Here is a 27,950-nt window from a genome sequence, read left to right as displayed (position 1 = left end):
GTGGACAAATATCTCACCTGTGAGTATGATTGAAATGGAAAGTAATGAACAACAGTTTGAAGAGTTCTATCCCTTATTCCAGCATATAGGCATTAATACTACTACTACTACTACTAATAATAATAATAATAATTGGCGGCATAGCTTGTGTGTCACCACATGTTGAGTTTTGTGTTGGACAAACTATTTTATGACATTTATTAGGTCGATGTGTGGATAGTTTTGGAGCTTTAGGCTTTGTTGCTATGAGCTTTATTACTATTACTATTACGCTGTAGCTCATATATATATATATATATATATATATATATATATATATATATATATATATATATATATAAGCTTGCTGATGATTACGCAACACTTCTATAAACTGAATCATAATTTTTAGAATAGAATATTTGTCCCAGTGATATGTGAGTAATTGAGAATAGAAGGGGAGAAAGTGTCAAAGAACTAAAAGAAAGAAAGGACATAAATCAAATCGCTAATCATGGCAAACATTGATTAGGAGGGATGCAGTTTACATTAACTGGAGAACAAAAAGAAGGAAATTAGATAATTAGGTTGGTTATTACTCAAAACTGTTGACGTTCTAATAAGCCGTCTATGTGCTGTCCACATAACTTGTGAGTGGTAAGATGGCCACCCGTTTGCTTCAGCGTTTTGTACGGAGTGTGTGGGCCAATGAGCTATCCAATGTTATATAAAGATCAGTGGATTACACCCACCCACCCACACACACACACACACACACACACACACACACACACACACACACACACACACACACACACACACACACACACACACACACACACACACACACACACACACACACACACACACTTAAATATATATGTACAGTTGTGCTTCAAAGTTTCCATACCCTTTCAGAATTGTTGGTTGTTTGCCCATTTTTCAGAGAATATGAATGATAAAAACTTTTCCATAACACTAACACTTTTACCTTCCTATTCTCTGTTATTTCTTGTAGTATCTAGCATGTTGTTGTTATATTGCTAGCTTTTTAGCTTGTGGCACACACACAATGTGCCCAGTGGCAGCAAGGACACAAATTACATGACTGTTTCAACCATGGCTGTTCATAATTTTCCATAATACAATTGGCATTCACTCTCCAACCACGACTTGTTAACTGGTGCTCACATGGAGACGGGCACCTGCACCAACCTTCCAGTCATTTCTGTGGGATATTACATAGGCAAAACACAGTTACTCTTTTGACTGGTCTGGTAAATCAGAGTTGATCAAATACAACAGAGTGTGTCCACATTTTATGGTATTATAATTGGGTGAGTTCCAAAATGATAGCATTCATTGTTTTTGAGTTATTGTCAACACAAGCTGGCTGGGATGTATTAAGTCACTCACTGATAAACTCAGCTACATTTTTGCTGCCCAAGGCCTGCACTGTTCCCAGTGTGGGGAGTAGCCTCTATAACATGATTGTAACAGTACTGAGTCAACTACTCTGACAGTGTTCCCCAAGCAGATAGCCTCATAAAAGTTATTCTCTTTATCAGCACCTAAAGACGTTTCCTTTTCTTCAACATTGGTGATGATGACATGTGAATCAGTGCTGGGAGAGCCTTTTTTAAACCATGTCTTTTAGTGAAGAGATGCTGTTTTGTGTTTAAGATTTTGACTGATTTATTTATTTTAAAAAATGTCACTTTATATTTTACTAGTTAACACTGGTGAGATGTTATTATTGTATTAAGTTACCTATTTATTGCAGAGATGCCTACTTTTCATGTATGTTATTTGTCTTATTTTTGTCAGACATATTGTAATTAACTCTTCTTGATGATAATTTCTGCATTTTCGCTCTATCCCTCATTTTCTGAAACCGCCATCTTCTTGCTCAGCTGGGACTCTTCTCTGCCAGGTTTTACATTCTCAGACTTGTTCATCCAAGTGTCAACTCTACTGTCATCAGAATATGTCTACGGCTTTGGAGAGACTGAGCATCTCACCTACAAGCACGACCTGAACTATCACACCTGGGGTATGTTCACCAAAGACCAGCCTCCTGGTGTAAGTACATACACATGCACACATGTATTTATGGATGAATAACGCACATGCACATTCATGTACAGTGTTGCCAAAGTAACTTTGAAAAGTTACTTCATTAGTTACTTTATACAGTTATATTTTACTGTTACTTTATACAGTTACTTCATTAGCAGCTGCGGACAACTTGTCGGCAGCTGTTGAATGTAATTAATAAAGTAACTCATAATATAACTTGGTTATTTTTAAGATTTAGTACTCAGAAAAGTAACTATTAGTTACTTTGCTGATTGCTCAATCTTAAGAGTAACCAAGTTAGATTACTAGTTACCTTATTAGTTACATTACTTGGCAGCTTCTAATAAAGTAATTGCATAAAGCTGCTAATGAAGTAACTGAATAAAGTAACTGTGTAAAGCAACTAAAAAAGTAGCTTTTCAAAGTTACTATGACAACACTGTTCATGTACTGATTCAGAGATTTGGACACCAGTCTCTGAGAATGCCTGTTGACAAAATGGTGAATTTGCCAAAGAATATATCTTTTTTTGTGTAGGGTTGGAAACACTCATGAAAATCATGAGTTGACAAGTTGGGTATCATTCATCAAATGGAAACTAGTATGGGAGATTTCCTGATGCTTGGGAAGAACATGACTCATTGTTGAGTTCTGGGGATGTTGTAAATCAACCATAGTGAAAACATACACATAAAACGTCTCTGTAAAATGAACATTAATGAACATTAAACTGAACATTAAATACACACTACTCAAACACTTATTTAAAACAGATTACTTCTGGAAATGATTTACCCTTAAAAAGGGGCTATCTTAAATTAAATTATTATAATTAAATTATTTTCTCTGATAAAACATACAATGTGAAATGTGTTTTAGTGAAATTGGGTGTTTTTTCATGGCTCCCAACTGCAGTAATGAGGGATACAGAAGAAAGAATGTTAGCTATCATGCGCTACCATGAAACAATAAAGAAAGGCTCAGGCAGTGGCTAAGTACAATGAAACTGAAGGACCCTCCTGTTACCAGGTTCTGAAAAGTGTGTAGCGACTGTTTTGAGTGGGACTGCTATGAAAGAGATTTTCAAGCAGAGCCTATGGGTTTGAAACTAAAAAACTGGTTGAAAAACACTGCAGTCTCAATGATATTTGACTTCAGTAAGTGTGTAAACATGGGGCGAACCACAGTCAACACATGCACCGGAAAACGGTGCCCTGTCAAGAACACCTGTCATCGTGAACACAGAGACAAGCAAGAAAAGACAAAGTCTTTGCTGCAGGTGAGTTTCAAAAGTAGACTTCATCAGTCTCCCTGAGGACATGACATGAATTCTAATTGTTTAACCATTGTTCCTATGACATCCTGCATGGCCTATGTTATGGTTAATGTAAATGTGTGATAAACAGTATAATTCATTTGGGTGTAGTTAATATAAGCATTTTCTGCAAGTAAAAATTGATGGTGAAGTTTGTGTGCATATATATATATATATATATATATATATATATATATATATATATATATATATATATATATATATATATATCATCCTTACCCCACAAAGTGAGATCTTGCATGGAATCCCAGACTGAGGGAGATTGACAGTTATCTTGTGTTTCTTCCACTTTCTAATAAATAATCATAACAGTTGTTGTCTTCTACCATGCTGCTTGCATGTTGTCCTGTAGTCCATCCCAGCCTTGTGCAGGTCTACAGTTTTGTCCCCGGTGTCCTTAGACAGCTCTTTGATCTTGGCTATGGTGGACAGGTTGGAGTGTGATTGACTGAGTGTGTGAACAGGTGTCTTTTATACAGGTAACAAGTTCAAACAGGTGCAATTAATACAGGTAAAGAGTGCAGAATAAGAGGGCTTCTTAAAGAAAAATTAACAGGTCTGTGTGAGCCAGAATTCTTGCTGGTTGGTAGGTGTTCACATACTTATTTGCAGCAGTAACATACAAATAAATTATTAAAAAAAATCATACATTGTGATTTCCGGATTTGTTTTTTTTAGATTATGTCTCTCACAGTGGACATGCACCTAAGATGAAAATTTCAGACCCCTCCATGATTTCTAAGTGGGAGAACTTGCAAAACCGCAGGGTGTTCAAATACTTATTTTCCTCACTGTATATATTTACAGTGGTGTGAAAAGTGTTTGCCCCCTTTAGCTTTTACATGTTAGAAATTTTTTAGGGCATCAAAGATACAAAACAAAAAATCCAGGCTTTGTATCATAAAATTTATAAAGTTAGGCCATTTAAACTCAATTGAAAAGTAATCCCTACACCATGAATTAAAAGAAATAATCATCTAAAAGCCAAAATGATGGCGTAAATAAGTAAGTGCCCCCATTAGTATAGCACATGATAACCATCACTTGTACCTCCAGTTTTCTTCGGACAAGTCATGGGATGGATACAAGAGTATTCCCAGGACACTGATTATGTCTTTGGACTTTATTTACATGAATTATGAAGAAATAGTACTCTAAGGTAAATATGTGTGTAGTAGACTCAAAAGCTGAGTGACTGTATAAGACGGAGATTAGAGAGGAAAGCCACCAAGACACCCAGACAACCCTAAAGAAGGTATAGACTATTGTGGCTATTGTGTGATTGAAGAAACTGAATCACCATTTATACACCTTCATGATGAAGTGGTGTAGAGAAGGTTTTCATATAAAAAAAGAACACTTGTAAGTTCAACTGCAATTTGTGAGAAGCCACATTGGGATTCAAGCATAGATTTGATCTGTTTTATTGAAAGAAAATTCTTCTCTGTGCAACTCCACAGTGGAGTAAATTATTTTTGCCCTCAAAATTCCACTCACAACAGCCCATAATGACAACATGAAAAAAGTTTTGCAAATTTATTACAAATAAAAAAATGAAGAAATAAGTATTCATGCGATTTGCTCAATACATTGTGGATGTAGCTTTGGCAGCAATGATAGACTCCCATGTTCTTGAAAATGATGCCATAAGCTTGGTCCACCTATCTTTTGGCAGTTTAGCCCATTCCTCTTTGCAACACCTCTCAAGCTCCATCAGGTTGGGTGGGAAGCATCAGTGCACAGCTATTTTCAGATCTCTCCAGAGATGTTCAGTCGGATTCAAGTCTGCACTCCTATTGGGCCATTCAAGGAAATTCACAGAATTTTTCTGAAGCCACCCCTTTAATATTTTGGCTGTTTGCTTTGGGTCATTGTCCTGGTGAAAGATCAACCATCATACTTATGTACATCTAATTTCGTATTTTTTTTTAATAAATTTACTGTTTTCACAGTGTCATTATGGGGAGTTGTGTGTAGAATTTTAAGGGAAAAAAATAAATTTCATGCATTTTTGAATAAGGCTGTAACATCGAAAAATGTGGAAAAACTGCAACATTGCATATACTTTCTGGATGTAGAGCATGAAGGTGCATCACTGCCAGTTCAGTTTGCAAATTCTTTGTTAAGTGCTACACTTTTTTCTTAAATTTGCATACAGAGTGCAAACGTCATGACTCTATGACATGGTGTTTTTGATATGAATGGTAGTTAAAAGGTTTGATCATTTTTTTGCTGGTACCAAGGTCAGACAAGATGAGGTTTCCACTGCCATCAGCATTATGGAGCCTAATTGCTGAGCTGTCAAGATAGCCCCACAGGGTTTAGACAAATGTTATGAGGCCCCTCAGACAGCCATTGAAATTAAGTTCAGGGAAAAAAAGCAAAGAAAAGTTAAAAAGTGTATGAAAATGAAATTAAAAAGAGTACATATAGAAGGGAATGGGTGGTATTAAACATGATTAGATCATTTTCAGTGTTATGGTAGGACAGTGCTCCAACAAGGGAACTTGCAGTAAAATGTGTGTGTGTGCGTGAATACTTCTCTGCTGCAGTGCATTTATTATAATTATTATTACTATTACTGTTATTAATAATGTATAAAAATGGACTGCATTGCGCTTTTCTATCTGCATCAGATGCTCAAAGCGGTTTACACATCAGTGCCTCACATTCACCCACATGAGAGGCTGCTGCCATGCAAGGTGTCCACTACACACTGGGAGCAACTAGAGGATTAAGGACTTTGCCCAAGGGCCCTTAATAATTTTCCGGTCAGGCTGGGATTTTAACTGAGGATCATCTGGTCTCAAGCCCAACACTTTAACCACTAGACCATCACCTCCCCTCCACTAGACCATCACCTCCCCTAAATGTATATGAACATACAAACAATTTGTAATGTGCAAGTTTGTGCAAATCAGAGCACACAAATGTGGATGTGTATATCCAATGCTACCTTCATATTTTGACCATAGAAATGTTGTCATCCTGGTATTTGCAACAGAAATGCAGTCTTCTGAGTTTTAGTATTTTATTCCATATTATATTAAAACCGGAAGCTCTAGTTCTGATAAAACCTTAAAAAGTTAACATTTTGTGATGCTATAGTTTAATTTTGCTCTGTAATATCACATACTACTCGTGTTTTTCTGATTAAAACTGAGTGAGTTTCTAAACCTAACCCTCCCTCACAACTCGCTGTATGTAATGCTGCATACGGGCAGTGTATAGGTGAACAAAAATGGCAAGACCATTTTTAGGGGAGGTGATGGTCTAGTGGTTATGCGTTGGGCTTGAGACCAGAGGATCCTCAGTTCAAATCCCGGAAAATCACTAAGGGCCCTTGGGCAAGGTCCTTAATCCCCTAGTTGCTCCCGATGTGGAGTGGGTGCCTTGCATGGCAGCAGCCTGACATCAAGGGAATGTGAGGCATTATTTGTAAAGCGCTTTGAGTGTCTGATGCAGATGGAAAAGCTACATATAAATGCAGTCCATTCCATTTACCATTTAAGACCATACATGAGATATGCATGTCATATCTGTGTGTTCAGTGACATAGAATGTTGCAGACTGCCTATGGAGACCTTAAATGCTGTGCATGCAAATTATACAGGTCTTGTGGAAGGAAGCTCAAGAACACATACAGCACATATAGGTCATGTACTGCGGTCTTACACCCGACCCAAGTCAGGAGCATGGCTAGTATGGGCTGTGCGATGACTGTAAGACAAACAGTCATTGCAAGGGCACCATGAGTCACAAGTACTACATAAGTACGCCACACACGCTATTTGTGCGGCCTGCAGGACAGAAATACATCTCACACTGCACCTCTATCTGTGGTTTGATCAGCTGAAAGGTGCTGCTGAAGATGCTGAAAGACGAGTAGAATCTCATGCTGTCGGGCTGTACCTCATTATCACACTGGCCTCCAGCACTCCACATGTACTTTTGTCTTACTGTGATCCCTCATTGCTGTCATCTTATAAAGTGTTGCTGTAAAGTGCAAAATGAGTTTCTCGTCAGCTGATGTCCTCCACACAGAAAACATTGTGCCTTTTCCAAACTTTGAGCAGATTTCAAATGGGGTGATCTCTCTCTCTCTCTCTCTCTCTCTCTCTCTCTCTCTCTCTCTCTCTCTCTCTCTCAGCGAGGATGTGTGGTGGAGTCATTTTTTTGTTCTGGCACACGAGCAGTGAGGAAATATAATGTCATGCTTTTTGGCCACAGCATACTCCACTCAAATCCTGCATATACAGTAGTGTTCAGAATAATATAGTAGTGCTATGTGACTAAAAAGATTAATCCAGGTTTTGAGTATATTTCTTATTGTTACATGGGAAACAAGGTACCAGTAGATTCAGTAGATTCTCACAAATCCAACATGACCAAGCATTCATGATATGCGCACTCTTAAGGCTATGAAATTGGGCTATTAGTAAAAAAACAGGTAGAAAAGAGGGTGTTCACAATAATAGTAGCATCTGCTGTTGACGCTACAAACTCAAAACTATTATGTTCAAACTGCTTTTTTAGCAATCCTGTGAATCACTAAACTAGTATTTAGTTGTATAACCACAGTTTTTCATGATTTCTTCACATTTGTGAGGCATTAATTTTGTTGGTTTGGAACCAAGATTTTGCTCATTTACTAGTGTGCTTGGGGTCATTGTCTTGTTGAAACACCCATTTCAAGGGCATGTCCTCTTCAGCATAAGGCAACATGACCTCTTCAAGTATTTTGACATATCCAAACTGATCCATGATACCTGGTATGCGATATATAGGCCCAACACCATAGTAGGAGAAACATGCCCATATCATGATGCTTGCACCACCATGCTTCCCTGTCTTCACTGTGAACTGTGGCTTGAATTCAGAGTTTGGGGGTCATTTCACAAACTGTCTGTGGCCCTTGGACCCAAAAAGAACAATTTTACCTTCATCAGTCCATAAAATATTCCTCCATTTCTCTTTAGGCCAGTTGATGTGTTCTTTGGCAAATTGTAACCTCTTCTGCACATGTTTTTTATTTAACAGAGAGACTTTGCAGGGGATTCTTGCAAATAAATTAGCTTCACACAGGCGTCTTCTAACTGTCACAGCACATGTAACTCTAGACTGTCTTTGATCATCCTGGAGCTGATCAATGGGTGAGCCTTTGCCATTCTGGTTATTCTTCTATCCATTTTGATGGTTGTTTTCCATTTTCTTCCACGTGTCTCTGTTTTGTTGTCCATTTTAAAGCATTGGAGATCATTGTAGATGAACAGCCTATAATTTTTTGCACCTGCTTATAAGTTTTCCCCTCTCCAATCAACTTTTTAATCAAACTACACTGTTCTTCTGATCAATGTCTTGAACGTCCCATTTTCCTCAGGCTTTCAAAGAGAAAAGCATGTTCAACAGGTGCATCCTTAAATAGGGGACACCTGATTCACACCTGTTTGTTCCACAAAACTGACGAACTCACTGACTGAATGCCACACTACTATTATTGTGAACACCCCCTTTTCTACTTTTTCTTACTAATAGCCCAATTTCATAGCCTTAAGAGTGTGCATATCATGAATGCTTGGTCTTGTTGGATTTGTGAGAACCTACTGAATCTACTTTGTTTCCCATGTAACAATAAGAAATATACTCAAAACCTGGATTAATCTTTTTAGTCACATAGCACTACTATTACTCTGAACACTACTGTATGTCTATAAACAGGGAAAATCCTTCTGCTTAGTGCAGATCTCCATGGAAATGTTACCTTTGTCGTGGTAAGTGCTAGCGTGCAGTGGTATAATGAGAATGCTCTTTTTTGCTCGACTCTTTGAGCGTCTTTGACAGTAGCGCAGCCCGAGACCCGTGACAGTACACCTTTTATTATTCCTACATGCCTGAAGAATATTTAGGTGGTGTTTTCTTTTCATGATGACTCACTGTAGCTTGAATGTTTTCCACAGTGTTTTCCACGAATGATGGGAATGTATCATTTTTAAGGGCCAGAATTGTTTGTCATGACGTCATGGTGCTCTCAAACTTTTGCTGAGAATGCTTCGTGATGGAAAGCTCCTCTCTTTTTCGGCTCCCCTCCCCCCAAAACAATATACCACCACAATGACTGAGGGTTTTGGACCACTATGGGCAGATGATGGAAGCTGATGAGCGGCACAAAGTGATATTGGCTTTGCTGACACGCTACTCAGGAGTGATTGTAACATTCTAACCACGTGCATCACAGGTACTCCTGGATTTCAACACTAGTTATTGTCAGTCACATGCACTCCTCACTCCTGAAGATGCACAGATCATGAGCATCAAACATACGAATGGCATGGCTATTTCCCATGCCTTGTGCACGGCAGCAATGCGGCCTGTATGTGACAAGTATGATGGCCATACTCTTTCAGAAACTTTCCTCCTGAATATCTGCAGCATGCCTGCAGGCTGCCACTCCCTGTGACCCGTACTGGTTCACTACATGTGTGGGGAGTTGTGAGGCATGCTGTAAATAGTCCATCTTGCTGCCTGTTTTTCTTTATCATAAAAAAAGGCAAACACCTGGTTGGTCCTCGCCATCAAGGCATGCGATAAATGTCACACCCAGTGGTGGCTGAAAACAGTGAAACTTGAGGTTTACCATCTGCCCCTTACAGTCAACGTGTGAATGCAGCATTCAAGTCAACACAAATCTGATGCTTTGGATTACATTTTTACACCAAAAAAAAGCTAAATTCATAGGATCTGGAATTGAGCATTGTCGGAGTTTTATTTATATTTTTGATCTATTAATGCATTACAGGCGTGTTGCTCATAGCATCCACAGGCTCTAGATTGCGTAGTGTTTTTTAAATAGGTAGCTGACATTTTTCAAGGGTGGTAGTGTATTTTGAAAAGTTTCTACAACCCCTGGCAAAAATTATGGAATCACCGGCCTCGGAGGATGTTCATTCAGTTGTTTAATTTTGTAGAAAAAAAGCAGATCACAGACATGACACAAAACTAAAGTCATTTCAAATGGCAACTTTCTGGCTTTAAGAAACACTATAAGAAATCAAGAAAAAAAAAAATGTGGCAGTCAGTAACGGTTACTTTTTTAGACCAAGCAGAGGGAAAAAAATATGGACTCACTCAATTCTGAGGAATAAATTATGGAATCACCCTGTAAATTTTCATCCCCAAAACTAACACCTGCATCATATCAGATCTGCTCATTAGTCTGCATCTAAAAAGGAGTGATCACACCTTGGAGAGCTGTTGCACCAAGTGGACTGATATGAATCATTGCTCCAACACGAGAGATGTCAATTGAAACAAAGGAGAGGATTATCAAACTCTTAAAAGAGGGTAAATCATCACACAATGTTGCAAAAGATGTTGGTTGTTCACAGTCAGCTGTGTCTAAACTCTGGACCAAATACAAACAACATGGGAAGGTTGTTAAAGGCAAACATACCGGTAGACCAAGGAAGACATCAAAGTGTCAAGACAGAAAACTTAAAGCAATATGGCTCAAAAATCGAAAATGCACAACAAAACAAATGAGGAACGAATGGGAGGAAACTGGAGTCAACGTCTGTGACCGAACTGTAAGAAACCGTCTAAAGCAGTCATAGTCATAGAATGCAAGACAGGTTTTATTATTATTACTGTTGTTGTTGTTATTATCAGTGTTTTTATTATTATTTTATTATTACTTCAATTTTGTTATTTGATTTTAAATGGACCACAATGGAAATAGGTGTTTTCGCTTTCTTGTGTCATCCATGCATTTTTAACATATTTACATTTATGCTATGTACTTGCATTGAACTTACTGAATAAAATCATACACACGCCCACACCTTTAATATATAGATGATTTACCGCCCCCTGCTGGAATGGCTTGTGAGTCCAGAATGTAGTTATCACATTGTTCAGTATTATTCGCTATCAACTTTCCATTTTGGCACCGTTCATACTTGATCTAAAATACATAAGCATGCCAAATGGCAAATGAGCAGTTTTCCATAGTTAGTCAGTGATCAAAGTTATTTGCACACACTCACAGCTTTTTTCCTTTGTGCAATCTGCTGCAAGCAGGTGTTTTTAATTTTACGCACCCACAAACACAGACGTGGCAGAATACATCAAAAGCACTACAATTTTCACTCTTGGTAACAGCAGCATGACACAACTATACTGACTAAACAAATTGAACCTCACAAACACAATAAATCAATGATACTAACAACACTGTTAAACTAACATGAACCACAATAACATTTAAAACACCCAAACTCCAAACTCTCATGGTGCATTGCAGCACAACATGCACTGTTCACTGTTGTTACATAAATCACTAATTTCTCCAAAAATATTTGTCCTGTTAACTTTCCATTTTTGCAGTGTGTATCTTTGACCCAACTGAAATAAGCATACCAAACGGCAAATGTCAGCTCTCCCTAGTTTCTCCATGATTGAAGCCATACACGTGTACGCACACACACTGAGGCCACTTGGCTATCATAATATTGATGGCCAGCATAACTAAAAGTAATCCTATTCTTTTGGTGTATTTTTTGTCTTTTTTTCATACCCAGTTAACATTTGGAGAGCTGGTCCAGGGAAGAAACAATAAAAACAAGTGTATATATTTGCCAATTCTGTAGAAGACGTTGGTGCTAAATATGAGAAGGAGCTGTTGAACAATGCCCAAGATTAGCTCTCCATCTTTTATTATACAGGATAAATTCATAGTCCTAATATCAATTCTAAAATTAAGCATTAGCTGCATATTCAAGAGCATGGTGTAATGGTAATTCCTTCTGTCTGAATGGCGTTTTCTTAACCATTATGCAATGCTGCTGTGTAAAGTGTAGATTATAAGTTCAAAGTTTCTTGAATATAAAGGATAATATAAATGCTTGAGATCCCCCCTCCCTCCCAATTTTATTCAGCATGTGTTTGTCTGTAAATGTGAGCTGACAAAGACAGATTGAGAGCACTGTCACTGGCTGTCACTTGATGTTAGTTGATGAGTCAATGACCTTTATCCTTATTGAGTCAGGGTATCACACCTTTCAGCTGGGCCACAGAGACACACAGGCATGCACACAACAAGCCTTCATGAAACAGAAAAAAAGATACACTCCACACAGCCATTACTGTATGTTACACTTTTACAATTACTAATGTAACAGAAGTGAAGGAGGCGGATGAAGGGTGACATGCCCATGAGTTTTCCATGCAGGACAGGAACATCAAAAAGTGGCTCCTTTAAAATTTCTCTGTCCCTCCTCATTTGCTCAGTTTTATCCTCATTTGACCACACCAAACAACTGTGGGACCCCCTCAGACATCAACCTCTTAAGATTCTATTTTTAGAAGTGCTAATGCAGTCGTTATGCATTTTTTTATTTCATTTTGCAAAAACCTGGGTGTGACTATTCCTCCAACTATTCCTCCCAAGATGGGTGAATGATGTTGTGCATGTAGATCATGCTGCACAAATCAATTTTGGGACTCATTTTGGCATGAAATTGAGCTTGAGTTGCTGCCTGCTCAAACCCCATCAAAGGACATTTTATTAGCTTCAGTTGATGAATGTGCTGACCCAGACTTCTAAAAATTTCACAGAACGCCACTCATGTATGTTGAGTTTTGCCTCTGTCACATTGGTATTTGTATTTTTAACCTACTACATGAAGAAAGAATCAAATGGAGCGCTTAATATCACTATTGCAAAGCAGTATTATAATACAGTGGCTTGCAAAAGTATTCAGCCCCTTGATATTTCACACATTTTAATTTCTTTACGGCATTTCAAATACAAAAAGTAAATCAGGCTTCTCAATATAAAAATTTATAAAATTATCTTCCTTAGACTCAAACTGAAAACAAATCTCTACAACTTGATATAAATTTCTTAAAAATATAAAAGCCAAGATGATGGGTTGCCTAAGTAATCGACTCCTTTGGTATAATACCTGTAAATAATCAGTTTAATTGCCAGTTTTCTTCAGACAAGTCAGCGGATGGATACATGAACATGTCCAAGTCACCGAATATGTCTTGAACTTTATTTACATCAGTTATGAAGAAATACAAACAATATGGCACTCTATGGTAAATCTGTGTGGAGTAGACAGTTCTCAAAAACTGAGTGACTGTGCAAGAAGGAGAACAGTGAGCAAAGCCACCAAGACACCCAGACAACCCAGAAAAAGTTTTAGGCTTCTGTGGCTGTGATTGAAGAAATTGTGCACAGTGCAAATTCTGCGTTTTGTATCTCCAGTTATACAGCTTCATGATGAAGTGGTATAGAGGAGGGTCTTCTTTCACTAAAACATCAAATCACGGCTTGCATCTCAGATGTACCTTCTGGCAAATTGCAGGTGAACTTTCAGGTCTTCTTTTTAAGAAAATCCTCCTCTGCTCCACTTCATCATGAAGCTGTATATAAGTGGGGATATAAAATCCAAAACTTGCACTGTGCACAATTTCTCCAATCACAGCCACAGAAGCCTATAACTTCTTCTGTGTTGTCTTGGTGTCTTTCCTCACTCTTCTCATTCTTGCACAGTCACTCAGTTTTTGAGAACTGTCTGCTTCACACAGATTTACCATAGAATGCCATATTGTTTGTATTTCTTCATAATTGATGTAAATAAAGTCCAAGACATATTCAGTGACTTGGAAATGTTTATGTATCCATCCCCTGACTTGTCTGAAGAAAACTGGCAATAAAACTGATTATTTATAGGTATTATACCAAAGGGGCCCATTACTTATGCAACCCATCATCTTGGCTTTTATATTTTTAATTAATTTATATCAGGATGTAGAGATTTACTTTCAGTTTGAGTTTAAGAAAGATAATATTTGAAATTATTATACTGAGAACCCTGGTTTACTTTTTGTATTTGAAATACCATGAACAAATTAAAATGTGTGAAATACCAAGGGGCTGAATACTTTTGCAAGCCACTGTAGATATTTGTGCATAGTGACAACAAAGGACTGATTTACAGATGGTATTCATGTAATTGTTTAAAATAATTAAACTTCTAAAAGTGTTTGTAAAACCATTTTGTGAGTGTTCACTAATATTCGAAAGATTGCCAAAAACAGCTAGCCCCTGCCACCCAGGTCTGGTCCACCAATGTGGGAGGCAGGGGCTAGCTATTTTTGAAACAACTCTGCAGTGGCAAGACCTCGAGGGTTGATGACATCCGTCCAGAAATGCTGAAGGCTCTGGGTGTGGCCGGACTGTCTTGGATGAGACGTCTCTTCAACATTGCGTTGAGGTCTAGGACATTGCCTATGGAGTGGCAAACTGGGGTGTTGGTCCCCATATTTAAAAAGGGGACCGACGAGTGTGTGCCAATTACAGGCGCATCAAACTACTCAGGTTCCCTGGTAAAGTCTACTGCAGGGTGCTGGAAAGGAGGGTTCGGCCAATAGTCAAACCTGTGATTGAAGAGGAACAGTGTGGGTTCCATCCATCCTGTCGTGGAACAACCGATCAGCTCTTCAGTCTCACCAGGATCCTTGGAGGGGGCCTGCCCATCCAGTCTACATGTGTTTTGTGGACATGGAGAAGGCATATGATCGGGTACCCTGGGATACACTGTGGGAGGTGCTGCGAGAGTATGGAGTGAGGGATGCATTCTCAGGGCCATCCAGCCCATGTGAAGGAGTTCAAGTACCTTGGGGTCTTCTTCACGAGTGAAGGGACAGTGGAACATGAGATTGGCCAGAGAATCGACGCAGCAGGGGCGGTATAGCATTTGTACACCAAGGCAGTTTAGACTTATGGTTAAAATTTTAAACAAACTAATTCCGGACAAGTTATCGAAATTAACGTCACCTCCGTCATTTTTGCAAACAGCTATATGTTTTAGTTTTAAAGTAATGCCTTAACAGACACACATGCCAAAAGGCATTATGGGAAAATGAGCTTCCTGTCATTACTGGCTGGTCGGTTTATATATATATATATATATATATATATATATATATATATATATATTTCAAATTGCCTTTTTTTTACAAATGACAAAAATGACATATTTACAAATACAGATTTATTTGTTAAACCAACACACACATTACAATAACTTGTGTGTTGGTTTTTACATATACAACCCCTGGCAATAATTATGGAATCACCGGCCTCGGAGGATGTTCATGCAGTTGTTTAATTTTGTAGAAAAAAAGCAGATCACAGACATGACACAAAACTAAAGTCATTTCAAATGGCAACTTTCTGGCTTTAAGAAACACTATAAGAAATCAGGAAAAATAATTGTGGCAGACAGTAATGGTTACTTTTTTAGACCAAGCAGAGGGAAAAAAATATGGACTCACTCAATTCTGAGGAATAAAGTATGGAATCACCCTGTAAATTTTCATCCTCAAAACTAACACCTGCATCAAATCAGATCTGCTCGTTAGTCTGCATCTAAAAAGGAGTGATCACACCTTGGAGAGCTGTTGCACCAAGTGGACTGACCTGAATCATGGCTCCAACACGAGAGATGTCAGTTGAAACAAAGAGAGGATTATCAAACTCTTAAAAGAGGGTAAATCATCACACAATGTTGCAAAAGATGTTGGTTGTTCACAGTCAGCTGTGTCTAAACTCTGGACCAAATACAAACAACATGGGAAGGTTGTTAAAGGCAAACATATTGGTAGACCAAGGAAGACATCAAAGCATCAAGACAGAAAACTTAAAGCAATATGTCTCAAAAATCGAAAATGCACAACAAAACAAATGAGGAACGAATGGGAGGAAACTGGAGTCAACGTCTGTGACCGAACTGTAAGAAACCGCCTAAAGGAAATGGGATTTACATACAGAAAAGCTAAACGAAAGCCATCATTAACACCTAAACAGAAAAAAACAAGGTTACAATGGGCTAAGGAAAAGCAATCGTGGACTGTGGATGACTGGATGAAAGTCATATTCAGTGATGAATCTTGAATCTGCATTGGCCAAGGTGATGATGCTGGAACTTTTGTTTGGTGCCATTCCAATGAGATTTATAAAGATGACTTCCATATTTTTTTCCTCAGAGTTGAGTGATTCCATATTTTTTTCCCTCTGCTTGGTCTAAAAAAGTAACCGTTACTGACTGCCACAATTTTTTTTCCTGATTTCTTATAGTGTTTCTTAAAGCCAGAAAGTTGCCATCTGAAATGACTTTAGTTTTGTGTCATGTCTGTGATCTGCTTTTTTTTCTACAAAATTAAACAACTGAATGAACATCCTCCGAGGCCGGTGATTCCATAATTATTGCCAGGGGTTGTATATAAACCGACCAACCACTGATGACAATGCTTTTTGCATGTGTGTCTGTAAATGCTAAAACCTTGTCCGGAAATAGTTTGTTTGAAATTTTAACTATAAGTCTATACTGCCTTGCTGTGCATGTCTCCTGCGACATGTTAGCAAGACTGTGAAAATAAATAATATTTTTTCTCTCCTCTTTTTTCCTCACTTGTCACCGGGTCTCTTCTGCCGATAGAAGGCTGTTCTTAGATAGAAGTGCTGGCTCGTTGTTATTTGTGATTGCCTTTGAATTTACTCAGCGGTATCAGTAGGTGCCGGCATAATAATGCCAGTATAATTATAAACGTTAACTTTTCAGTTAGTGGATTAACGGTTGTCGAAGCAACCTTTTTGGTTAGCTGTGCCCACCACTGGTGGCTGGTGTATCCCTTAGAGATAGGTTGAGAAGCTCAGTCAACTGTGGGGAGCTTGGAGTAGAGCCGCTTCTCCTTCGCGTTGAAATGGAGCTTCGGGCATCTAGTAAGGATGCCCCTAGGGAGGTGTTCCAGGCACATCCATCTGGGAAGAGACTCCAGGGAAGACCCAGGACTAGGTGGAGAGATTGTGTCTACCTGTGATTATGATGGGTGAAATGCAAACGAAAAATGTCATTGTATGTATGTACAATGACAATAAAGGCTCTTCTTCTTCTACTGGTGCAATCAACAAAAAAATATCCATAAGACAAAATTAGTCAGCTCCTATGACTTTTGACTCGTGAGATCATTGCTTTCAGTTGCGGATTTTTTAAACACCCAAGAAAAATTGCCTGTATATACAGTTCTTTGTGGTGTTGTACTAGACATCAATGAAATTAAGTTAAGTGCTGAAAACTGCTACTTTCCCCACTAATCCATGTTTCTGACTCCAACATAGGACAAGATGAATTGCTACGGAGTACATCCTTTCTATATGGGGCTCGAGAATACTGGTGATGCTCACGGTGTGCTACTGCTAAACAGCAATGCCATGGGTGAGAGACACACGTGCATGGATGTGCAAACACATTTTGACCATACACAGATGATGCATTTACTGACTCCTGCAGACAGAACTGATTTCCCTTCATGCAGATGATACTGTGTTTGTTATTGACTGAAGAATGTAAAACATTTCTCTGTGTGTGATATACTACCAGAGCTCTTCCACTTCTGGAATTACAGTATATAAGTAGCACATAAGTGGTGGTATAATCTGGTTCAACTTTCCTCATAAAAAGTGTGTGTGTGTGTGTGTGTGTGTGTGTGTGTGTGTGTGTGTGTGTGTGTGTGTGTGTGGGTTGGTGGGGGGGGGGGGGGGGGGGGGTCCAATCCAAACTTTAATTTCACTTTTGTAGTGTAATATTTTCAAAAACTACAGTACAAAACTTACCGTAAATGCTCATTATCTAGGAATATTAAAATAAAGTCTATGGTATTTCATACAAAACATGAGTGGAGACATCAGATATTTCCCTTATTTCTACCACTCACACATATAAATAAATATAATAAATAAAAATAAAAATCAGAGTAAATTCTTAATAACCACAAAATAGTATTAAATCAAAAACATATGTATAAAACCAGTGAAGCAAAACCCCATGATTAAGTACATACGACATGATTGCTCGTATTGGAATTTAAATTGTCAAAAGAGACTGATACATGCTACTGTATGATATACTGAACAAGCAGCAGTAGCCACCATGACTGATTAACAAGGCATAAGAATATTCATGCAAACAAAACATCTACTGCATATGTGACTGCCTGAACAAGCCCAGACATGTTTTGGCATCATTCCCATTTAATTAGTGGAGGTACCCGTCTGCCTGAGTGAAGAATAATTACAAAGATTTAGGTGTGTTTTCCTTTGCAGAGGTATGCATTGTCTGAATGCTGTAGTTTATCTATAGTGTAAAACCACCATGCTTGTGTGCTTGATTCCAATGGTGTGCTTTTTTTTCTACACCCAGTAGTTCTGATCTCCTTAGTGTAAACCAACTAACCAACCAAGAAGCACTTGGCTTTTATATAAATGTATTTATTTATCATCATATAAAAAGTTCTATATACATGTCAGACACCACAGGTACAGTAATTCATGATGTTGCTACATTCTTTATTATAGTCATAGCATAGGCCAAGGTTAAGTCATTAGTCAACATTTGTCTGTAGCCAGTCTTTTAAAAGTGCTTGTACTTTGAGTGTAGATTGGAGTAAGTGGGTATAGAAAATGAATGAATGAATGAATTATATTGTTTCATGTTCAGTCCTTGTGAGTATTTGGCCCTGGCCACTGCCCTTAGAATACTGCACCAACACTCTCCTTGCAGGTGGTGTACTGCCTGCAAGACCTGGACTCAGATAAGTGGCATAAAATAATGACAATGATGATGATGTTTCATGTTCTGTATTCTATTGACTTTTAATAATTACTGACATGATTTTACACAATTAAATACAGTAGAACATAGTATGCACCTGTAAACACAAATAATAAAAAGTAAGTATTTTTATGACTTCAGACTTCAGACAACTTTATTGATCCCAAAAAAGGGCAATTATGTTTACACTCCAATTACCTCAGACAAGATACAGCAATTAATCCACAATTACTACTTGTTTACCGTAATAATGGCACACATCAAAATTAAAGACAACACATATACATTTGACATTGTTTATGTGCACTAAACGTGAAGTAGTCCGTCATCCGAATTGAGGTAAAGTGGGTGAAGGCCGCTGCAACTGTAAGTTGCACCGCCAAGACCAGCTTGAGAGAGGACGAGTCCTGCCGCAGGGAGGGAGGGGCAGAGAGTAGTCTAGTGTCCAGATAGACAGCCCGGAAGGCCGCGTGAGGCGCCATCGACAGGCCTTATCTGTCCATCCTGGGGGGGATCCCAGTCCTGAATCAGTCCACCAGAGTCTCAAGGTCCCACAGTCAACATCTCAGGACTGGGAAGGGAGGGAGGAAGAGGGGGGGAGACGAGCCGATTAATGCCGCCTCCACCTTCTTAATTTTCCGGTAGACCAGTGCTGTGGCCGCTCCACACAGCAGAAACCCAGTCACCACAGCTCCAAATAAGTAAACATCTTTAACATCCTCCACAGACAACGTGTACTGGCACATGACTTGCCACCTCCAGCTGTCCATCACGTAACCCGCCACATGTGTCCCGGCAGGACAGGTCGGGTCCTCCGCTCCCGAGTGTCTTGTGGAAAAAATAGTATCAGTTGCATTCAGAGACCACTAGATCAGATCCATTTTGCATTTTCCAGAGGAGCAGGGCTGGCAGCCTCACAGACAAAACACGCTAAGGGAGAGTGGAGGAGATGCAACCGCCCTCGTCGGAGTCCCAAGCACGAATGTGCTTGGGGCTGTGTGCAGTTGTATGGAAAAGTTTGGGCACCCCTGATGATTTGTTTGATTGTCCTTTATAAATCATTGGTTGTTTGGATCAGCAGTTTCAGTGAAATATATCATATAGTAGACAAACACAGTGATATTTGAGAAGTGAAATGAAATTCATAGGATTTACAGAAAGTGTGCAATAATTCTTTAAACAAAATTAGGCAGGTGCATAAGTTTGGGCACCCCAACAGAAAAAATACATCAATATTTAGTAGATCATCCTTACAGCCTGTAAATGCTTCCTATAGCTTCCAGTGAGAGTCTGGATTCTGGTTGAAGGTATTTTGGACCATTCTTCTTTACAAAACATCTCAGGTTTGTTGGTTTCTGAGCATGGACACCCCGCTTAAAATCACACCACAGATTTTCAGTAATACTCAGGTCTGGGGACTGAGATGGCCATTCCAGACCATTGTACTTGTTCCTCTGCATGAATGCCTTAGTAGATTTTGAGCAGTGTTTAAGGTTGTCTTGTTGAAAGATCCAGCCCCAGTGCAACTTCAACTTTGTCACTGATTCATGAACATTGTTTTCAAGAATCTGCTGATATTGACTGGAATCCATGTGACCCTCAACTTTGACAAGATTCCCAGTACCTGCACTGGCCACACAGCCCCACAGCCACACAGCATGATGGAACCACCTCCAAATTTTACTGTTGGTAGCAAGTGCTTTTCTTGGAATGCTGTGTTCTTTTTCAGCCATGCATACCACCCCTTGCTATGTCCAAATAACTTAATTTTACTTTCATCAGTCCACAGCACCTTATTCCAAAATGAAGCTGGCTTGTCCAAAGGTACTTTAGCATACCTCAAGTGCCTCTGTTTGTGGCGTGTACGCAGAAAAGGTTACCTCTGCATTACAGCATCACACAGCATCTCTTTGTGCAAAGTGCGCTGTATAGTTCAATGATGCACAGAGACACTATCTGCAGCAAGATCATGTTGTAGGTCTTTGAAGCAGGTCTGTGGGTTGACTATGGCTGTTCTCACCATCTTTTGCTTCAGCTTATCTGAGATTTTTCTTGGCCTGCCATTCTGGGCCTTAACTAGTGCCTGCGTCTTCCATTTCCTCACTATGTTCCTCACAGTGAAAACTGACAGCTGAAATCTCTGAGATAGCTTTTTGTATCCTTCCCCTAAACCATGATGTTGAACAGTCTTTGTTTTCAGGTCATTTGGGAGATGTTTAGAGGCTCCCATGTTGCCACTCATTAGAAGAGATGCAAAGAGGGGAAACATTTGCAAATGGCCACCTTAAATACCCTTTCTCATGATTGGATTCACCTGTGTAAGGAGGTCAAGGGTCATTGAGTTTACCAAACCAGTTTGGTTTGGTGCTTTATGGTTGAGATATATAAAAAACTACAAATTAGTATGTTTAAAGATGCCAACAAGCAGAATACACAACACTTTTCAAAGAGTTACTGAAAATTTTTTCTGGAACCACACATTTGCACCCTTGTGAGGCCAGCCATTTCAGGCCAGAGGCTTTAACCTCTCACATCATGAAGACCTTGGTGAGGATTATTCTCACCCACCTCAGACACCTGGTGAACAGTGAGATGGACCTGCACTTCACACACTAACCTGGCATTGGTGTGGAAGATGCTGTCATATACCTGCTACACATGCTCCTGTCACATCTGGAGAGCACTGGGAGAACTGTGAGAGTCATGTTCTTTGACTTCTCCAGTGTGTTTAACACAATTCAGCCATCACTTTTCAGGGGGAAGCTGTAGTAGACAGTTACCTGGCTGCATGGACCATCAACTGCCTCACCAACAGACCACAGTGTGTGAGGCTTCACAACTGTGTGTCTGATGTGGCAGCATGCAGCATGGGGGCCTCACAGGGTACCATAATTTCTCCTTTCTCTTCACGCTGTACACATCAGACTGCAGTTACAACACAAACAGTGGTCACTTCCAGAATTTTTCAGATGACACAGCCTTCCTTGTACATGTGTCTGAGGGGAATGATCTGGAGTACAGGGAGGTCATTGCAAACTTTGTGGCCTGGTGTGAACGGAAACCAATTGTGCATCAATGCCAGCAAGACAAAGGAGATGGTGATTGACTTCAGAAGGAAGGCTCCTCAGATTGTGCCTGTGAGCATCCAGGGCTTGGACACATAGACTGTGCAGAAGTACAGATACCTGGGTGTGCACTTTAACAACAAACTGGGTTGGACACACAACACAGATGTCCTGTACAGGAAGAACCAGGTCGTCTTCACCTGCTGAGGAGACTGAGGTCCTTTGACATGTGCAGGACACTGTTGACCGCTAAGAGAGAGAGCCAGCTGAGGTGGTTCGGGCATCTGGTAAGGATGCCTCCTGGGTGCCTCCCTAGGGAGGTGTTCCAGGCACGTCCATCTGGGAGGAGACCCCGGGGAAGACCCAGGGCTAGGTGGAGAGATTATATCTCCACACTGACCTGGGAACACCCCGGGATCCCCCAGTCAGAGGTGGTCAATGTGGCAAGGGAAAGGGAAGTCTGGGGTCCCCTGCTGGAGTTGTTGCCCCCGCCACCCGAACCCAGAAAAGCGGTTGAAGATGAGTGAGTGATGAGTGAGTGAGGAAAAGACTCATCAGATTAGTCAGAAGGGTCGGCTCTGTCCGGGAATATACTCTGGACCCCATAAAGGTGGTGGGTGAGAGGAGGATGTTAGCTAAACTGACATCAATTATGCACAACCCCTCTCACCCCTTACATAAGACTATGGGAGCCTTAAGCAGGATCTTCAGTAAGAGACTGCGGCACCCTCTGTGAAAAATTGAACGCCTCCGCAGGTCATTCATCCCAACTACAGTCTGACTGGATAATAACAACTGTGCAATTTATCCTGTGCAATAATTTTAACATATCTATACATAAGTATACACACACATACACACACACACACACACACACATACTCACTTACATTCTATTTTTTTCACATAATCTATCCATACTAGTATTTATGCACTCACCAGCAAACACTGCAATATACTTTAGTCACCTTACTTTAATTTTTTTCTTCTTTTTTTTTTTTTACTATTGTACAATTCTTGTTGCTGCAGGAAGTGATTTCCCACACTGTGGGGTCAGTAACATTTTTCTTATCTCATCCACTGACTCCATTAGTGCCTATGTTTGCCCTGCTAATCACATGGAAGAAATACTATTGTATATGTCTGTAGTCAGTAGTTATTTAGTATTGTCAGTTGAATTACTGCCTGAGAAACATTTTAATATGGACAGAGAATTAAAATACATTCAGTCCTGTTTTCACTGTTTTGACAAATTTCTTTAACTTACAGTGCAGCTTGAAAGTATTCACAGCACTTCACTTTTTCCACATTTTGTTACATTACAGCCTTTCTCCAAAATGGAGGAAATTCTTTTGTTCCCCCTCAAAATTCATCTCACAACAGCACATAATGACAACATGAAAAACATTTTTTGGAAAAAAACAAAACAAAACAACAACAACAACAAAAAAACTAAGAAATCACATGTGCATAACTATTCACACCCTTTGCTCAATACTTTGTTGATTCACCTTCGGCAGCAATTACAGCCTTAAGTCTTCTTAAATATGATGCCACAAGCTTGGCACACCTATCAATGGGCAGCTTTACCCATTCCTCTTTGCAGCACATCTCAAGTTTCATCAGGTTGGATGAGGAGCATCGGTGCACAGCCATTTTCAGATCTCTCCAGAGATGTTCAATCAGATTCAGGTCTGGGTTCTGGCTGGGCCACTCAAGAACATTCACAGAGTTGTTCTGAAGCCACTCCTTTGACATCATGGCTGTGTGCTTAGGGTCAGTGTCCTGCTGAAAAATGAACTGTCACCCCATTCTGAGGTCCATTTTGTTGTCCATCGAAAATGCACAACAAAACAAATGAGGAACGAATGGGAGGAAACTGGAGTCAACGTCTGTGACCGAACTGTAAGAAACCGCCTAAAGGAAATGGGATTTACATACAGAAAAGCTAAACGAAAGCCATCATTAACACCTAAACAGAAAAAAACAAGGTTACAGTGGGCTATTGAAAAGCAATCGTGGACTGTGGATGACTGGATGAAAGTCATATTCAGTGATGAATCTCGAATCTGCATTGGGCAAGGTGATGATGCTGGAACTTTTGTTTGATGCCGTTCCAATGAAATTCATAAAGATGACTGCCTGAAGAGAACATGTAAATTTCGACAGTCGATGATATGCAGCTGCGTGTCAGGTAAAGGCACTGGGGAGATGGCTGTCATTACATCATCAATAAATGCACAAGTTTACATTGATATTTTGGACACTTTTCTTATCCCATCAATTGAAAGGATGTTTGGGGATGATGAAATCATTTTTCAAGATGATAATGCATCTTGCCATAGAGCAAAAACTGTGAAAACATTCCTTGCAAAAAGACACATAGGTTCAATGTCATGGCCTGCAAATAGTCCACCATGACAAGGCTCCAACCTGCAAAGCTGATCTGGCAACAGCAATCAGAGAAAGTTGGAGCCAGATTGATGAAGAGTACTGTTTGTCACTCATTAAGTCCTTGCCTCAGAGACTGCAAGCTGTTATAAAAGCCTGAGGTGGTGCAACAAAATACTAGTGATGTGTTGGAGCGTTCTTTTGTTTTTCATAATTCCATAATTTTTTCCTCAGAATTGAGTGATTCCATATTTTTTTCCCTCTGCTTGGTCTAAAAAAGTAACTGTTACTGACTGCCACAATTTTTTTTCCTGATTTCTTATAGTGTTTCTTAAAGCCTGAAGGTTGCCATTTGAAATGACTTTAGTTTTGTGTCATGTCTGTGATCTGCTTTTTTTCTACAAAATTAAACAACTGAATGAACATCCTCCGAGGCCGGTGATTCCATAATTTTTGCCAGGGGATGTATATATATATACACACATATTTGAAAAAAAAAAAAGAAAAAACCCTCTTTCCACCTTGCATGTAGAATTTGGAGGAAAAAAAATAATTTCTTCCATTTTGGAAGAAGGCTGCAACATAACAAAATGTGGTAAATGTGAAGCAATGTGAATACTTTCCAGATGCACTGTACATCCACTGCTCCTGAAGTAGTCAGTCATGCATGTGCCACACAGAATGCACACATATCCCCATCGTAAAGATTTTAGAGCTACAAACTTTTCTTATTTGCTTTGTGTTCAGATGTGACTTTTCAGCCTATTCCATCACTGACATACCGGACTGTAGGAGGTATCCTGGATTTCTACATGGTCTTGGGACCTACTCCTGAGATGGTGGTGCAAGAGTATACTCAAGTAAGTCTTTTTGGTATTGGTTTGTTTGTGAGTGGCATCGTGTGTGTGTTTTGTATCTGGCCGTAGGCCGCTGTTGATGAGCTGCAGCATCTGGGAGTTGCTCGCTTCATTGAACACTCTCATTTTGCCAATCTAAACACACACATGCATGCGCTCACACACAGTCAAACAAACACTTTATGGACATTGTCCCATTTTGCGGCAAAACAACTTTTTTCTGGGATGAATAGTTTTGACTTCCTTGTTTGTTTTTCTCCTTAACAGCTGATTGGACGACCTGTTCTACCTGCCTATTGGTCTCTTGGCTTCCAGCTCTGTCGCTATGGTTATGCAAATGACTCAGAGATAGAGAATCTATACAGTGACATGGTGGCAGCAGGTATACCCTATGTAAGTCAGATGGAAAAACTTCCTGCAAATTTTGAAATCCATATGCACACAGCAAAGGCTACAACAGGACAAATTAGTACTTCACATTTCAATGACAAACTCAAAAGATGTTCTTTTTTATTTTTGCAGGTGTGTAATATTAGCAGCTTTTATTTAATTATTTGCTTGTCAATAGATTGTGAAATGATGAAATTTGCTTTTCTTTCCAAATAGAGTATCACATCACAAAATACATATTTCAATGAATAGCTTAGAATGTACCTCCAAATATACTCAACAAAAATATAAACGCAACACTTTTGGTTTTGCTCCCATTTTGTATGAGATGAACTCAAAGATCTAAAACTTTTTCCACATACACAATATCACCATTTCCCTCAAATATTGTTCACAAACCAGTCTAAATCTGTGATAGTGAGCACTTCTCCTTTGCTGAGATAATCCATCCCACCTCACAGGTGTGCCATATCAAGATGCTGATTAGACACCATGATTAGTGCACAGGTGTGCCTTAGACTGCCCACAATAAAAGGCCACTCTGAAAGGTGCAGTTTTATCACACAGCACAATGCCACAGATGTCGCAAGATTTGAAGGAGCGTACAATTGGCATGCTGACAGCAGGAATGTCAACCAGAGCTGTTGCTCGTGTATTGAATGTTCATTTCTCTACCATAAGCCGTCTCCAAAGGCGTTTCAGAGAATTTGGCAGTACATCCAACCAGCCTCACAACCGCAGACCACGTGTAACCACACCAGCCCAGGACCTCCACATCCAGCATGTTCACCTCCAAGATCGTCTGAGACCAGCCACTTGGACAGCTGCTGAAACAATCGGTTTGCATAACCAAATAATTTCTGCACAAACTGTCAGAAACCGTCTCAGGGAAGCTCATCTGCATGCTCGTCATCCTCATCGGGGTCTCAACCTGACTCCAGTTCGTCATCGCAACTTCGCACAGCCATTGAAGAGGAGTGGACCAACATTCCACAGGCCACAATTGACAACTTGATCAACTCTATGCGAAGGAGATATGATGCACTGCATGAGGCAAATGGTGGTCACACCAGATACTGACTGGTATCCCCCCACAATAAAACAAAATTGCACCTTTCAGAGCGGCCTTTTATTGTGCACAGTCTAAGGCACACCTGTGCACTAATCATGGTGTCTAATCAGCATCTTGGTATGGCACACCTGTGATGTGGGATGGATTATCTCAGCAAAGGAGAAGTGCTCACTATCACAGATTTAGACTGGTTTGTGAACAATATTTGAGGGAAATGGCGATACTGTGTATGTGGAAAAAGTTTTAGATTTTTGAGTTCATCTCATACAAAATGGGAGCAAAACCAAAAGTGCTGCGTTTATATTTTTGTTGAGTGTATGATCAAGATAACACTCAGACAACGGTTGCATTGGTGCACTGTACCGAAGGGCAATGCTCGACACATGGGAGTATTCATGTTCTCTTCAGGGCAATTTTCTGTGGATCTGTAGTGCACAGTCTAAAAGCATGTAGTGCAAATTCAATTGTAGCATGTTCAAAACACCTCACAAAGTAAGGTGCAGAGAGCAAAGTGACTGCATTTAATTATTAATTAATCATGGGTGTGCTTTGACTGTAACATGAAATAAATTGTCAAAACATATTGCTTTTTTGAGCGGTTAGTGCACTTGTTTCCAAAGCAGAAGCTCTCTACTTCAAAAGCACTTGTTTCTATACTCCATGTAATGTGGGGCTTTGTCAGGAAGGTTATATTGCATAAAACATGCAAAATCAATATGCAGATATATATTGCATCCACTGTGGTGATCCTGATAAAAAATGATAAAAGCCAAAAATTACTGTTGGGATTTTCTGATGGAGTGGATCTATATGCAAAGCAAGAAAAAGATCACTGATGGGAGTAACAGCTCCGTAGAGTGAAGTGGTTTAGTTCCTTGTTCTTGCAACACCGTGTCCTCTACATCCTACTATGTGGGTGCAGAAAACCTCCACATGTCCACCATTCCTCAGAAAGTTTTGACATAGTTCTCCCTGTTTGAGAACCCAGTGTTGCGGACCGAACAGTCCCCCTAAAAATTGGTCCCCCTGATGGATTATCACCCTGTTTCTGCTTCAAACTGCACACCAGTCGTCATCTATCTCAGCATCAGATATCTGAAGC

The 27,950-nt window shown here is 39.6% G+C and overlaps 1 protein-coding gene across 1 annotated transcript in view; it reads left to right on the top strand.

Annotated features, from left to right (window-relative positions):
- The window catches only part of si (sucrase-isomaltase (alpha-glucosidase)), a 309,027-nt gene that overhangs the window by 190,562 nt on the left and 90,515 nt on the right, over positions 1-27,950 (top strand). The window contains exons 26-29 of the mRNA XM_034168783.1: positions 1,893-2,061; positions 17,583-17,679; positions 25,277-25,389; positions 25,654-25,779. Of these exons, the coding sequence (XP_034024674.1) occupies positions 1,893-2,061; positions 17,583-17,679; positions 25,277-25,389; positions 25,654-25,779 (505 nt within the window). The remainder of the gene's footprint in view (positions 1-1,892; positions 2,062-17,582; positions 17,680-25,276; positions 25,390-25,653; positions 25,780-27,950) is intronic.

Source organism: Thalassophryne amazonica, chromosome 4 (assembly GCF_902500255.1).
Source record: "Thalassophryne amazonica chromosome 4, fThaAma1.1, whole genome shotgun sequence".
Taxonomy (NCBI): domain Eukaryota; kingdom Metazoa; phylum Chordata; class Actinopteri; order Batrachoidiformes; family Batrachoididae; genus Thalassophryne; species Thalassophryne amazonica.
Note: the sequence above shows the minus strand (reverse complement) of the source record. Positions and strands in the feature narration are given on the sequence as shown.